This window comes from Oncorhynchus mykiss, chromosome 3, assembly GCF_057628025.1.
Source record: "Oncorhynchus mykiss isolate SJ-2025 chromosome 3, ASM5762802v1, whole genome shotgun sequence".
NCBI lineage: Eukaryota > Metazoa > Chordata > Actinopteri > Salmoniformes > Salmonidae > Oncorhynchus > Oncorhynchus mykiss.
The window spans coordinates 84,616,983-84,632,967 of NC_143024.1; the positions used below are offsets into that span (position 1 = coordinate 84,616,983).

A 15,985-nucleotide genomic window follows, 5' to 3' on the forward strand; every position below is an offset into this window, starting at 1 on the left:
TCTTTTATTTCAGCTCAGGAAACATGGGACCAACACTTTACATGTTGTGTTTATATCTTTGTTCAGAATATACGGTTCCTTCGGAAAGTATTCAGACCGCTTGACCTTTTCCACATTTTGTTTGTTACGTTACAGCCTTATTCTAAAATGAATTAAATGAAACATTTTCCTCAGCAATCTACACACAATACTCTACAATAACAAAGCGAAAACATGTTTTTAGAAATGTTTGCACAATTATTAAAAATAAAAAACAGAAATAACTTATTTACATAAATATTCAGACCCTTTGATCTCAGGTGCATCCTGTTTACATTGATAATCCTTGAGATGTTTCTACAACTTGATTCCACCTGTGGTAAATTCAATTGATTGGACATTATTATGAAAGGCACACCTCTGTCTATATATGGTCCCACAGTTGACAGTGCATGTCAGAGCAAAAACCAAGCCATGAGGTCAAGGGAATTGAGCTCCGAGACAGGATTGTGTCGAGGCACAGATCTGGGGCAGGGTACCAAAAACATTTCTGCAGCATTGAAGGTCCCCAAGAACACAGTGGCCTCCATCATTCTTAAATGGAGGAAGTTTGGAACCACCAAGACTCTTCCTAGAGCTGGCCGCCCAGCCAAACTGAGCAATCAGGGGAGAAGGGCCTTGGTCAGAGGGGTGACCAAGAACCTGATGGTAACTCTGACAGAGCTCCAAAGTTCCTCTGTGGAGATGGGAGAACCTTCCAAAAGGACAACCATCACTGCAGCACTCCACCAATCAGGCCTTTATGTAGAATGTTCAGACTTAAGCCACTCCTCAGTAAAAGGCACATGACAGCCCGCTTGGTGTTTGCCAAAAGGCACCTAAAGACTGTCAGAACATGAGAAACAAGATTATCTGGTCTGATGAAACCAAGATTGAACTTGTTGGCCTGAATGCCGGAGGAAAGCTGGCACCATCCCTACGGTGAGGCATGGTGGTGGCAGCATCATGCTGTGGTAATGTTTTTCAGCGGCAGGGACTGGGAGACTAGTCACGATCGAAGCAAAGATGAACGGAGCAAAGTACAGGGAGATCCTTCTGTCAGAGCATTCAGGACCTCAGACTGGGGCAATTTTTTATAGATTTTTTTATACATTTGCAAAAATGTATAAAAACCTGTTTTTGCTTTGTCATTATGGGTGTGTTGTGATGTCATTATGGGGTATTGTGATGTCATTATGGGGTGTTGTGATGTCATTATGGGGTATTGTGATGTCATTATGGGGTATTGTGATGTCATTATGGGGTATTGTGATGTCATTATGGGGTATTGTGATGTCATTATGGGGTATTGTGATGTCATTATGGGTGTGTTGTGTGTAGATTGATGAGGGGGGAAATAAAGATGTAATACATTTTAGAATGAGCCTGTAACTTAACAAAATGTGGAAAAAGTTAAGGGGTCTGAATACTTTCCAAAGGCACTGTATGATGATTTCCTATTTAAGAACGGTAGGGTGAAGTTCCACCCAGGTTTCCTTTATCATTAATATTGAAGTTGGAACAGTCACAAAAAAAATGGAAGGCTCTTTCTTGCCACTGTGTTCTTTTGTTCACGAGCCATGCTAGGTGCTGTGTAAATATCACACAGTAAACACAGCAGTTCAAACACATGACTTTATCAGGACAATAAAGTCATTGGAGTTTTTGACCCTTGTGTCTGACCTATGACCTCAGGCATGGGTCAGACCTCTGTCTGTCTGACTGACTCTTCCTCTCCATCTCTCTCTCCCCCCCTCTCTCCCCCTCTCTCCATGTGTGTGTGATTGTGAGCACATGTAATTATGTTCTGCAATGTCTAACTTCCATTTCCCCCTCTCTTTGTGTGGGTCCCTCTCTCTCTCTCTCTCTCTCTCTCTCTCTCTCTCTCTCTCTCTCTCTCTCTCCTTCTCTGTCTCTGTCTCTGTCTCTGTCTCTGTCTCTCTCTCCTTCTCTGTCTCTGTCTCTGTCTCTGTCTCTCTCTCCTTCTCTGTCTCTGTCTCTGTCGCTGTCTCTCTCTCTCTCTCTCTGTCTGTCTCTCTCACTATGTTTCTGTCTCTCTCTATGTCTCTCTCTGCAGGTGCTGTACAACATGTTTATCTTCGTAGCAGATATGCCAGTGGTGGAGCCGGTCGATGTATTTCTGGGCGTGGCTAGGTTCTTCGTGGTGGGCCTGGGGGGTATGGGCTTTGGTGTCATCTTTGGCTTCGTAGCCTCCTTCACCACACGTTTCACCTCTAACGTCAGGGAGATAGAACCCCTCTTTATCTTCATGTACAGCTATCTGGCCTACCTGGTAGCAGAGCTGTTCTCCATCTCCAGTATTATGGCGTGAGTGGACGAATGAGCATGCACATTGGGCCTACACGCACACACACACACACACATGTATACACGCATGAAAACACACATGCATACAGTAAAACACACACAGCACTGACGACTCTGTGTTGTCTGTCCACAGCATTGTGACCTGTGCCCTGACCATGAAGTACTATGTGGAGGAGAATGTCTCCCAGCGGTCCTGCACCACTATCCGCCATGTGGTCAAGATGTTGGGCACCATCTCAGAAACCCTCATCTTCTTCTTCCTGGGTGTGGTCACCATAACAACAGAACACGAGTGGAACTGGGGCTACATCATGTTCACGCTGCTGTTGGCCTTAGTGTGGAGAGGCCTGGGTACGAGGGGGAGAGGGTGTGTGTGTGTGTGGCAAAGTGTGTTGTGAGTTAACTTACAAAGATGAGCCAATCTGTGCAATGCCTTACTCAGGCTCATCAGTTTGAATATGGAGTGAAAGATCCTGATTCTCACCTTTAACCTTTCACCCTTTACCTCTACTCCTCCCAGGTGTCCTGGTGCTGACCCAGATCATTAACCCTTTCCGAACTATCCCCTTCAACTTCAAGGACCAGTTTATTCTGGGTTATGGTGGCCTGCGAGGGGCAATCTCCTTTGCCCTGGTCTTCACCCTGCCAGACAGCATCGGCCGCAAGAAACTCTTTGTCACCACCACCATCTGTATGATCATGTTCACAGTCTTCATCCAGGTAGGAGACAAGTCATCCAGAAGGCATCTAGACGCCTGGTTTAGTACTATCTACCTGATCAGAACCATTCATCTCCTGCTCAGGGAATCAGCATACGGCCCCTGATCGAGTTCATCAACGTCCGCAGAACCAACCGCAACCTGGAGACCATAAACGTAGAGATCCACTCCAGGGTAGGTCAATAACTAGTGTTTGTTTGTTTTTCTTGTCAGTGGCTTGTTGTTTTTACTGTACAGTACACAGTTCAGGTCTGCAGTGTAGCGCTATGTTCTGGCTCACTGTGTGTGTAGCCACCTGTAACCCCTTTCATCCCTCAGCTCATAGAGCACACCATCGCTGGGGTAGAGGACCTCTGTGGCCAGTGGAGCCACTACTACTGGAAGGACAAGTAAGAGCTTCCTTTTCCTGTTTCATCACTTCCTGTCCTGTGACTTCCTGTCCATTTACTCCCAGGGTAGCATAGTTTAGGGCGGCAGGTCGAAAACACGGGCCGACAAGGTGAAAAACTGTTATATACAGTACGAGTCAAAAGTTTGGACACACACTTGTTTGGTTACCACATGATTCCATATGTGTTATTTCATAGTTTTGATATCTTCACTATTATTCTACAATGTAGAAAATAGTAAAAATAAAGAAAAACCCTTGAATGAGCAGGTGTTCTAAAACTTTTGACTGGTACTGTATGTGTTTTTCTTTTTATTATGTGTCTTCCTCATCTCCTTTCATCCATCTGCTATGTCTACTTACTTGAAAGTGACTTCCTTAGGGGCATCATTTGCCTTCACGTAACCTGTGTTTAATGAGCAGTAAAGCTGACATGGAGGAAGTGACTCCTGCTGCTTCATATTAATCGAATGTCACTTGTTGTATATTTAATTTCCTTTTAACATTGCATTTGATAGCTCAGTCCCTACCTGTTTCCCTAGTGAACTGATGGTGAGATTAAAGTTTTTCTGTAGATCAACTTGCGTTCTAGATTTTCCTGTCTGCAGCCTTTGTATTTTTGTTGCCATTGTTCTGGCTGTGAAAGCGTGGGTTGACATTTTATCTAGAATTCAGTGTTGTGTTCCTTTGAGCTACAACATCCTCATGAGTGGCTTCTACTTCCCCCTATGCCCCAAAGAAATGTACAGTCCTTCCACTGTAACAATACACCCCCACCCCCTCTATGACCCATATCCTCACTACCGCCCTCTCTACACCAGAACGAGTTCGTCTGGAGTCCTTTTTAAGTCATCTTAGGTCAACTCTGCTAGTCAGAACTTGTCCTCATCCCATGAAGCAAAGCACAGCCCTATTCCCTCTCTTCTTTTGTTTCCATGAACATAAGCCACTTAGCCTTTTGGAGGGCTTTGGGAGGAGCTTACATCTATCCAGTTTCTATAACTCTGTGTGAACACCATGGCATGATTTTAATATTGCTTCCATGGGTATTATGAAATGCTTCTGTCTGTGAGTGTCTGTGATAATGTTTAGTACCTGCCCTCTTTGTCAGGTTTATGAAGTATAATAACCGTCTCTCCAACCCCTATGTCAGGTTTCTGAAGTTTAATAACCGGATCCTGCGTAAGATCCTGATCAGGGACAACCGGGCAGAGTCTAGCATTGTGGCTCTGTACAAGAAGCTGGAGCTGCAGAACGCAATGGAGATACTGGACACAGTGTCCGGGGACATCAACGCTGGTTCCTCCATTGTCTCTCTACAGTACGTTTATCCTCTCTGTCCCTCTAGCTCTTGCTCTTTCTCTCTCTCTCTCTCTCTCTCTCTCTCTCTCTCTCTCTCTCTCTCTCTTTTGCTTTCTCTCTCGCTTGCTCTCCCTCTCTCTCTTTCTCGCTCTCTGTCTCTCATTCTCTTGCCCCGTCTCTCGCTTGCTCTCTCTCTCTCTCTCTCTCTCTCTCTCGCTCTCTCTTGCTCTCTCTTGCTCTCTCTCTCTCATTCTCTTGCTCTCTCTCTCGCTTGCTCTCCCTCTCTTGCTTGCTCTCTCTCTCTCTCACTCTCTTGCTCTCTCTTTTGCTCTCTCTCTCTCTCTCTCTCTCTCTCCCTCTCTCTCTCTCTCTCTCTCTATCTCTCTCTCTTTCTCTCTCTCTGTCTTTGTGCACCAATGACACACACACACTGTGGCCTTGTCCCTCTCTCTGTGTCTCTCTCTGTCCCCCTTGCTGTCTCTCATACACTTCTTTACATCTTATCCACCCATCATCCCTCACACATTACCCTTTTAACCTCAACAGGTCAGATGGGTATTTAAGCAATACGTCCAGAAGGGTTGGTATATGGTCAATATACCAAGGCTAAGGGCTGTTCTTAAGCACAACGCGACTAAGAGTGCCTGGATAAATCCCTCAGCCATATACCACAAATCCCCGAGGTGCCTTATTGCAATTATAAACTGGTTACCAACGTAATTAGAGCAGTAAAAATAAGTCAGGTGTCTTACCCATGGTATACCACGGGTGTCAGCCAATGAGCATTCAGGCTTCGAACCACCCAGATTATAATGGGTAATACCTAAGCATTCTGTAATTTCTTTCTTTTAGTGGATAGATCCGCTTTAATATTGCAAATAGATTGTGGCTTCCATCAGTTTAATTGTCTGCATAATTTCCAATTCCCCAAATATTTTTGGGTGTAAATATTTATACGGTATATCAAATACATACAGTGCATTCGGGAAAGTATTCAGACCCCTTGACTTTTTTGACTTTTTGTTACGTTACAGCCTTGTTCTAAAATGAATTAAATTAACATTTTAAATTGTTTTTTCCCCCTCATCAATCTACACACAATACCCCATAATGACAAATCAAAAGCCGCTTTTGAAAAATGTTTGCAAAAAAAATTATGAAATATTACATTTACATAAGATTTCAGACCCTTTACTCAGTAAAGGCCTCGAGTCATCTTAGGTATGACACTACAAGCTTGGCACACCTGTATTTGGGGAGTTTCTCCCATTCTTCTCTGCAGATCCTCTCAACCTCTGTCAGGTTGGATGTGGAGCGTTGTGCACAAAGATGTTCGGGTTCAAGTCCGGGCTCTGGCTGGGCCACTCAAGGACATTCAAAGACTTGTCCTGAAGCCACTCCTGCGTTGTCTTGGCTGTGTGCTTAGGGTCGTTGTCCTGTTGGAAGGTGAACCTTCGTCCCCAGTCGAGGTCCTGAGCGCTCTGGAGCAGGTTTTTATCAAGGATCACTCTGTACTTTGTTCCGCTAATCTTTCCCTCGATCCTGACTAGTCTCCCAGTCCCTGCTGCTGAAAAACATCCCCACAGGATGATGCTGTTCTGGAAGTTTCCTCCAGACATGACGCTTGGCATTCAGGCCAACGAGTTCAATCTTGGTTTCATCAGACCAGAGAATCTTGTTTCTCATGGTCTGAGAGTCCTTTAGGTGCATTTTGGCAAACTTCTCCACCGATTGCTCAGTTTTGCTGTGTGTGAATACTTTCTGAATGCACTGTATATACATTTTATGGACACAGTATATTTTATATGAGTTGTCTTGTTATTTTTAGTCCCACCCTTGTGCTCCACTCAACCCCTCCCATCCATCTCTGAAAACCATCCAGTTTTGATTTCTATTCGCCATCTATTTTTCAACTGTGCTGTGATGTTTCACAAAAGTTCTGAACCTTTCTATTCTCATAGTTTCTACAGGTTGTACATTAAAGATGAACATTTTTACTAAGAGTGTTATCATATTATTGATCGATTGACTATGGCTTTTCAAACCCCCTAGCAAGTGCTATTTCCACAGTTAGCTCCAGGTAAATGTTCCAATTCTTCAGCCATTCCTGAACCTGCGACCAAAAATAAGCTACACATGAACAGTACCAAAACAAGTGATCTAATGATCCCGTCTCTTCGCAGCAACATCTGCAGAGCTGGCATGGTTGTATTTGGGTATCAGTTCATAGACCGTGTTGCCATGGAATCTGTACATCAATAATCTCTTTTGAGATATTATAATTTTGCCATCTATATGTCACAGTTGTACATTTTTTGGTCCTAAAATGAAACTGGTATACTTTTTTATTTATCAAAATCTTCTTTAATCAATTTCGGTCTTTAATGCAGGGCCAACAAACAAATTCCTTACTTTCTCCCCCTTCTACTTGCCTCTTCCAGTTTTGCGGTAATGCTGCAATCAGTTGGTTGTAATTTTGGGTAGAGCAGACACTTCCAGATATTTTTGTTAACTGCATGTGTGGCATAACTCCACCAGTCCTATTTATGATATCATTTACAAAGACGATACCGTTTTTAAACATTCTGTTATTTCTGCGTTTGTTCCTCTAGCGAGGAGAAGAAGAGCTCTGGTAAACCCAAGAGGAAGTTTGTGGCTGCAGACCTGATGAACATGCATGACATTCTGTCCAAGAACATGTACAAGATCAGACAACGGGTGAGTCGATTCCTTAACAAGGTTTACCTTACGCAGAGCCCTGTTTGTTACATGAAAGTTTGTTCTTCCATACCTGTGTGTGCTGTACCTCACGTGCTGTTTTGCATAATGCCTGTGGTCGGCAGTACATTTCCATAAGTGACCTCACCTTTTGAAAACGAGCCACAGGGAGTGTGTTTGTGTTTTCATGTGATGGGATTCTCTCTGTGACCTTATCTTATTACCTACCCACTCCTTCACAGTCTCCCCCCCCCCCCACAACAAAAACACAAACACACCTGTTACTGTCACAGATCTCATTGTATCATTGGTTTCGACATTAGATCATGTGATGTGTTGCCTTTCTATTGGAACCGTTTGACTTTCACTCTCCTAAGCCCTAAAACAGGTCTGACAGCTCCTTGTCCCACCATGCGGCCATCATTTAAACAAAAAAATATTTTACCTTTTAATAACTACGCAAGTCAGTTAAGAACAAATTCTTATTTTCAATGATGGCCTAGGAACAGTGGGTTAACTGCCTGTTCAGGGGCAGAACAGATGTTTTACCTTTTCAGCTCGGGATTTGGTCTGCAACATTTCGGTTACTAGTCCAACGCTCTTACCACTAGGCTACCTGCCGCCCCGGTTAGAGTGTCTGTTGATCACCAAGCCCGTGTACTAGATCTACCCATTACACAAATAACCTAGGGATGCTTATACCTTTCCAATCCTCTCAGATCTACAGAAGTGAAGTATATTGGATTAGGGGCAATGGGTTTATTAAGGGCATTGGGCGTCTCTCTGTAGTGATGAGTGTTTTCCAGGAGAGAGGGAGGTACGGCAGCTCGTTAGGCACAAACAGAGCCAGGTATCATTTAGATAAGCATCATGGTTCAGACAGTTCAGGGTGTGGCCAGCTACGTTTGGGTGATTGCCCAGAGCCACAGAAAGAGTGTATTGTGGTAAAACATAAAAGCTGGGGTGTGTAAAATCCACTCTCGTTGTGTAATCAGGAGTGTAGGCTAAAGCAGCACTCTCTCTGTAAGGACTGCTGTGTCATTGTGTTATTAAGAGAATACAGGTGCAAGTGGGTGTGTCATTAGTGTGTGTGTGTCATTAGTGTGTGTGTCATTAGTGTGTGTGTGTGTCATTAGTGTGTGTGTGTGTGTGTGTGTGTGTGTGTGTGTGTGTGTATCATTAGTGTGTGTGTGTCATTAGTGTGTGTGTCATTAGTTAGTGTGTCATTAGTGTGTGTGTGTGTGTGTGTGTGTGTGTGTGTCATTAGTGTGTGTGTGTGTACCATTAGTGTGTGTGTGTGCGTGTGTGTGTCATTAGTGTGTGTGTGTGTGTCATTAGTGTGGGTGTGTGTGTGTCATTAGTGTGTGTGTCATTAGTGTGTGTGTGTGTGTGTGTGTGTCATTAGTGTGTCTATGTCATTAGTGTGTGTGTGTGTCATTAGTGTGTGTGTGTGTCATTAGTGTGTGTGTGTCATTAGTGTGTGTGTGTGTGTGTGTGTGTCATTAGTGTGTGTGCCATTAGTGTGTGTGTCATTAGTGTGTGTGTGTGTGTGTGTGTCTTTAGTGTGTGTGTGTGTGTGTCATTAGTGTGTGTATGTTATTAGTGTGTGTGTGTGTCATTAGTGATTGTGTGTGTGTCATTAGTGTGTGTGTGTCATTAGTGTGTGTGTCATTAGTGTGTGTGTGTGTGTCATTAGTGTGTCTATGTGATTTGTGTGTGTCATTAGTGTGTGTGTGTCATTAGTGTTTTTGTCATTAGTGTGTGTGTGTGTGTGTGTGTGTGTCATTAGTGTGTGTGTGTGTGCCATTAGTGTTTGTGTGTCATTAGTGTGTGTGCCATTAGTGTGTGTGTATGTGGTCATTAGTGTGTTTTGTCATTAGTGTGTGTGTCGTTAGTGTGTGTGTCGTTAGTGTGTGTGTCGTTAGTGTGTGTGTCATTAGTGTATGTGTCATTAGTGTGTGTGTCGTTAGTGTGTGTGTCGTTAGTGTGTGTACCATTAGTGTGTTATTCGTGTGTGTGTGTCATTAGTGTGTTATTAGTGTGTGAGCAAATAGTGTGGGTGTCATTAATGTGTGTGTGTCATTAATGTGTGTGTGTCATTAGTGTGTTATTAGTGTGTGAGCAAATAGTGTGTGTGTCATTAGTGTGTTATTAGTGTGTGAGCAAATAGTGTGGGGGTCATTAATGTGTGTGTGTCATTAGTGTGTGTGTGTGTGTGTTATTAGTGTGTGTGTGTGTGTGTGTGTGTGTGTGTGTGTGTGTGTGTGTGTCATTAGTGTGTGTGTCATTAGTATGTGTGTGTGTGTCATTAGTGAGTGTGTGTGTGTGTCATTAGTTTGTGTGTCATTGGTGTGTGTGTCATTAATGTGTGTGTGCCATTAGTTTGTGTGTCATTAGTGTGTGTGTGTCATTAGTGTGTGTATGTGTGTGTCATTAGTTTATGTGTCATTAGTGTGTGTGCAGTTAGTGTGTGTGCCATTTGTGTGTGTGTGTGTGTCATTACAGTGTGTGTCATTAGTATGTGTGTCATTATTGTGTGTGTGATTACTGTGTGTATCATTATTGTGTGTGTCATTAGTGTGTGTGTGATTTGTGTGTGTGCCGCTAGTGTGTGTGACATTAGTGTGTGTGCCTTTAGTGTGTGTGTCGGTAGTGTGTGTCATTAGTGTGTGTGTCGTTAGTGTGTGTGTTATTAGTGTGTGTGTCGTTAGTGTGTGCGTCATTAGTGTATGTGTCATTAGTGTGTGTCTCGTTAGTGTGTGTGTCATTAGTGTGTGTGTCATTAGTGTGTGTGTGTCATTAGTGTGTGTGTCGTTAGTGTGTGTGTCATTAGTGTATGTGTCATTAGCGTGTTTGTCATTAGTGTGTGTGTCGTTAGTGTGTGTGTCATTAGTGTATGTGTCATTAGTGTGTTTGTCATTAGTGTGTGTGTCGTTAGTGTGTGTGTCATTAGTGTATGTGTCATTAGTGTGTGTCTCGTTAGTGTGTGTGTCATTAGTGTGTGTGTCATTAGTGTGTGTGTGTCATTAGTGTGTGTGTCGTTAGTGTGTGTGTCATTAGTGTATGTGTCATTAGCGTGTTTGTCATTAGTGTGTGTGTCGTTAGTGTGTGTGTCATTAGTGTATGTGTCATTAGTGTGTTTGTCATTAGTGTATGTGTCGTTAGTGTGTGTGTCATTAGTGTATGTGTCATTAGTGTGTTTGTCATTAGTGTGTGTGTCGTTAGTGTGTGTGGCATTAGTGTGTGTGTCATTAGTGTGTGTGTGTCATTAGTGTGTGTGTCGTTAGTGTGTGTGTCATTAGTGTATGTGTCATTAGTGTGTGTGTCGTTAGTATGTGTGTCATTAGTGTGTGTGTCATTAGTGTGTGTGTCGTTAGTGTGTGTGTCATTAGTGTGTGTGTTATTAGTGTGTGTGTCGTTAGTATGTGTGTCATTAGTGTGTGTGTGTCGTTAGTGTGTGTGTCATTAGGAGATTAAAGCAGGGTGGTACAGATAGAGCTACTGTATGTAGAAACCTCATGTTAGATTGGGGGTGTGTCCTGCAATATATTGGCCTCTGCTACACTATGGCGTTTTATCTGATTTTCTATGCAGTGTGTGTTTTATGTCATGTGTTGTGTGTTATAGTGCATGTTATCAGAAGGTGGGTGTGTCTTATGTATGGTATGTTTCTCTGTGTGTTTTTCCAGACCACGGCGTACACCACCAAGCACTCCCTGCCCAATGACAGCAGGACAAAAGAGATCCTGATCCGACGGCACACCAGCATCCGACGCAGCCTCCGACCCGGCAGCTTCAACGGACCGGTATGGAACACACGGACTTACAGTACCAGTCAAAAGTATAGACACACCTACTCATTCAAGGGTTTTACTTTATTTTTTACTATTTTATACATTGTAGAATAATAGTGAAAACATAAAAACTATGAAATAACACATATGGAATCATGTAGTAACCAAAAAAGTGTTAAACAAATCTCAATATATTTGAGATTCTTCAAAGTAGCCACCCTTTGCCTTGATGATAGCTTTGCATACTCTTGGCATTCTCTCAACCAGATTCAGCTGGAATGCTTTTCCAACAGTCTTGAAGGAGTTCCCACATATTCTCAGCACTTGTTGGCTGCTTTTCCTTCACTCTGCGGTTTAACTCATCCAAAACCATCTCGATTGGGTTGAAGTCGGGTGATTGTGGAGGCCAGGTCATCTAATGCGTCACTCCATCATTCTCCTTCTTGGTCAAATAGCCCTTATACAGCCTGGAGGTGTGTTGGGTCATTGTCCTGTTGAAAAACAAATGATAGTCCCACTAAGCTCAAACCAGATGGGATGGCGTGTCGTTGCAGAATGCTGTGGTAGCCATGCTGGTTAAGTGTGCCTTGAATTGTAAATAAATCACAGACAGTGTCACCAGCAACTCAACCCCACACCATCACACCCCCACCTCCATGCTTCATGGTGGGAACCACACATGTGGAGATCATCCGTTCACCAACTCTGCGTCTCACAAAACACGGCGGTTGGAACCGAAAATCTCAAACTTGGACTCATCAGACCAAAGGACAAATTTCCACCGGTCTAATGTCAATTGCTCGTGTTTTTTGGCCCAAGCAAGTCTCTTCTTCTTATTGGTGTCCTTTATTAGTGGTTTCTTTGCAGCAATTCGACCATGAAGGCCTTATTCACACAGTCTCCTCTGAACACTTGATGTTGAGATGTGTCCGTTACTTTAACTCTGTGGGATGCAATTTCTGAGGCTGGTAACTCTAATAAACTTATCCTCTGCAGCAGAGGTAACTCTGGGTCTTCCTTTCCTGTGGCGGTCCTTATGAGAGCCAGTTTCATCATAGCGCTTGATGGTTTTTGCGACTGAACTTGAAGAAACGTTCAAAGTTCTTGAAATTCTCCGGGTTGACTGACTTTCATGTCTTAAAGTAATGATGATCTGTCGTTTCTCTTTGCTTATTTGAGCTTTTCTTGACATAATATGGACATGGTCTTTTACCAATAGGGCTTTCTTCTGTATACCACCCCTACCTTCTCACAACACAACTGATTTGCTCAAATGCATTAAGAATAATAGAAAGCACAAATAAACTTTTAAAAAGGCACACCTGTTAATTGAAATGCATTCCAGGTGACTACCTCATGAAGCTGGTTGAGAGAATGCCAAGCGTGTGCAAAGCAGTCATCAAGGCAAATGGTGGCTATTTGAAGAATCTCAAATATAAATATATTTAGATTAGTTTAACACTTTTTTCATGCAACATGATTCCATATGTGTTATTTCATAGTTTTGAAGTCTTCACTATTATTCTACAATGTAGAAAATTGTAAAAACAAAGAATAACCTTTGAATGAGTACTGCAGGTGTGTCCACATGTTTGACTGTTACTCTACATTAGGAACCTATATTAACCTAAATCATTTAGTAGTAATGTTAGAACAGATATTCATCTAAATATTTTAGTGGTAATGTTAGAATAGATATTCATCTAAATATTTTAGTAGTAATGTTAGAATAGATATTCATCTAAATATTTTAGTGGTAATGTTAGAACAGATATTCATCTAAATATTTTAGTGGTAATGTTAGAACAGATATTCATCTAAATATTTTAGTGGTAATGTTAGAATAGATATTCATCTAAATATTTTAGTAGTAATGTTAGAATAGATATTCATCTAAATATTTTAGTGGTAATGTTAGAACAGATATTCATCTAAATATTTTAGTGGTAATGTTAGAATAGATATTCATCTAAATATTTTAGTGGTAATGTTAGAATAGATATTCATCTAAATATTTTAGTGGTAATGTTAGAACAGATATTCATCTAAATATTTTAGTGGTAATGTTAGAATAGATATTCATCTAAATATTTTAGTGGTAATGTTAGAACAGATATTCATCTAAATATTTTAGTGGTAATGTTAGAACAGATATTCATCTAAATATTTTAGTAGTAATGTTAGAATAGATATTCATCTAAATATTTTAGTGGTAATGTTAGAATAGATATTCATCTAAATATTTTAGTGGTAATGTTAGAATAGATATTCATCTAAATATTTTAGTGGTAATGTTAGAATAGATATTCATCTAAATATTTTAGTGGTAATGTTAGAATAGATATTCATCTAAATATTTTAGTGGTAATGTTAGAATAGATATTCATCTAAATATTTTAGTGGTAATGTTAGAATAGATATTCATCTAAATATTTTAGTGGTAATGTTAGAATAGATATTCATCTAAATATTTTAGTGGTAATGTTAGAATAGATATTCATCTAAATATTTTAGTGGTAATGTTAAAATAGATATTCATCTAAATATTTTAGTGGTAATGTTAGAATAGATATTCATCTAAATATTTTAGTGGTAATGTTAGAATAGATATTCATCTAAATATTTTAGTGGTAATGTTAGAATAGATATTCATCTAAATATTTTAGTGGTAATGTTAAAATAGATATTCATCTAAATATTTTAGTGGTAATGTTAGAATAGATATTCATCTAAATATTTTAGTAGTAATGTTAGTAATGCAGGTCAAGTCTATGCACAGCATTTCATGATTTGATAAAAAAATATATGTTACAGGAAAACCCTTTGTTGTGATCAAAGTGTACAACCTCTTATTGCTCTCTTTATTCCCCTCTCACCTCCTCCCTTTTTCTTTCTCTCAGAATGAGGCCAAATCCCAGAAGTACTTTTCTCTGCCTCCAGGGAAGAGTCTGGACTCAAAGTTCCCTCCTCAGAGACTGAGGCATACAGGTGATGCTCAAAATGAAGTGTGTGTGTGTGTCACTCTATAATCTCTACAATATTTAGGCTCTTTGCACATCAATGCTTGGATCCTAAACTAAATTGATGTCTCTCTCTTTCATTCAGGTAATGATGATGATGAGACCATGTCGGAGATGGATTACCCATCAGCGCGCTCCAGGTTTAACCAGCCCAGTCGCTCCTCATCCCGAGCAATGCTGCCCCTACGCAGGCTGAACACACTGACAGAGGTGCCCTCTAGCTCTGTTGTGGACCTGGTGGATGAGAGGAGTGGAGGAAGAGGTGCCTGGGGGCGTGGCATGTCCCGACTAAACTCCTCCTCCAGTGATTCCCGGATACCCGCCCCTCGCCGTCACCACGACCCCTCCAACGGACCTGATAATGGCTCCTCAGGTGACCATGGCAGCGGTGACAACGGGCCAGAGGGGGAGCAGCAGCCCTTGTCTCCGACCCCAGCCTGGGCTGCAGAGCCTGGTGACCGTGACGACAGCGGAACGCAGAAACCCCTGCTCAGGCCACAGTGGAAGACTAGGAAACCCTAGAACACCTGAGGACTAATCAGCTGCCAGGAAAGTAGCAGGAGGACTGCTATAGGCTGTCTTGGGTTCTAATCTACAACGACTCCAGAATCTCAGAACTGTGAAGTGTCAAATACCACAAGATTAAAATGCACTACAAGCCAAGGGGGAATGGATAATTGGATTTTCTACAGTGATTCTCAACTGGGAGTCTTTTAATGGGTCAGTGTCAAAAAATAAATAAATAAACGTGTGTAGAAATTATAATGAACCTATATTTTTATTATAATTTAACCACTGAACTATTTTTCTTTAAAACAGTGTTCCGTATTAAGTTATTAGCAGATTTGGTTGCTTTTGTGATCTTAAACCAGTGAGCATAACATTCTTCATCAAGAATATGTGGAAAAAGTGGGACTGTTGTTCCCTTGTCATATAATTTGTACATTTACTATCAATATAGTATTAAAAATAGTTTTCCAGATTGCATTTTGCCCCCCAAATATTTGGCATGCCAATAATGGATCATGACTGAGACAACCTGGTTGAATTTGGGTCCCTAGGAACCACTGGTCTACAACCAACCACTCTCTGAAGAACAAAGACTCTTGCAACACAACACTCTAAATAAGATATCAAGTAAAACAATTCTAAAAGACTTATCTTCACTATTAGACCCACAGAGATCCTATTAAATTAATAGAGATTCTATGTGTCGTTCTACATTATGTTTATGTGTACACACGCTTGTACCATACCAGGAAGACATTTGATTTACTTTCACCCCTGTATTTACCTGCAAGATTTCAATTACATTATTTAATAGATTTTAATACATTGGTATATCTCTATGCAAGTGAAGACATTTTCAGGAAAGACACTTCTTATCTTCTAGCTTTTCTGTTTTTTTGTTTCTCCTTGTGTCTGATATTCAGACCAGTAATATCTTAACAGGGTCTTCATGAACACTGCTCTGACTATCTGTGTTGCTTGAGTTAAGTAATAAAATCTTGATGTATAATGTTGAAATGACACCTTATTTCTTGTCAAAATGGTCGTTCTAGTTGCTGTATTGCAGAGATTGATCAGTGTTTCAAGTCTGAAAAACTCTGAAAACACTACTGGTAAACCGGGAGCAACAGGTTGTGTGCATTCACGTGCTTTGAACTCTTTGAGAAAGCAGATTGGCTAATGGCAAAC

The 15,985-nt window shown here is 41.3% G+C and overlaps 1 protein-coding gene across 1 annotated transcript in view; it reads left to right on the forward strand.

Annotated features, from left to right (window-relative positions):
• Positions 1–14,950, forward strand: part of slc9a2 (solute carrier family 9 member 2) — a 27,561-nt gene extending 12,611 nt beyond the window's left edge. The window contains 10 exon segments of the mRNA NM_001130994.1: positions 2,096–2,346; positions 2,480–2,697; positions 2,867–3,066; positions 3,150–3,239; positions 3,384–3,454; positions 4,607–4,774; positions 7,368–7,473; positions 11,163–11,279; positions 14,168–14,255; positions 14,373–14,950. Coding sequence (NP_001124466.1) covers positions 2,096–2,346; positions 2,480–2,697; positions 2,867–3,066; positions 3,150–3,239; positions 3,384–3,454; positions 4,607–4,774; positions 7,368–7,473; positions 11,163–11,279; positions 14,168–14,255; positions 14,373–14,809 — 1,746 coding nt within the window. The 3' untranslated portion in view covers positions 14,810–14,950.
• The last annotated feature ends 1,035 nt before the right edge of the window (positions 14,951–15,985 follow it).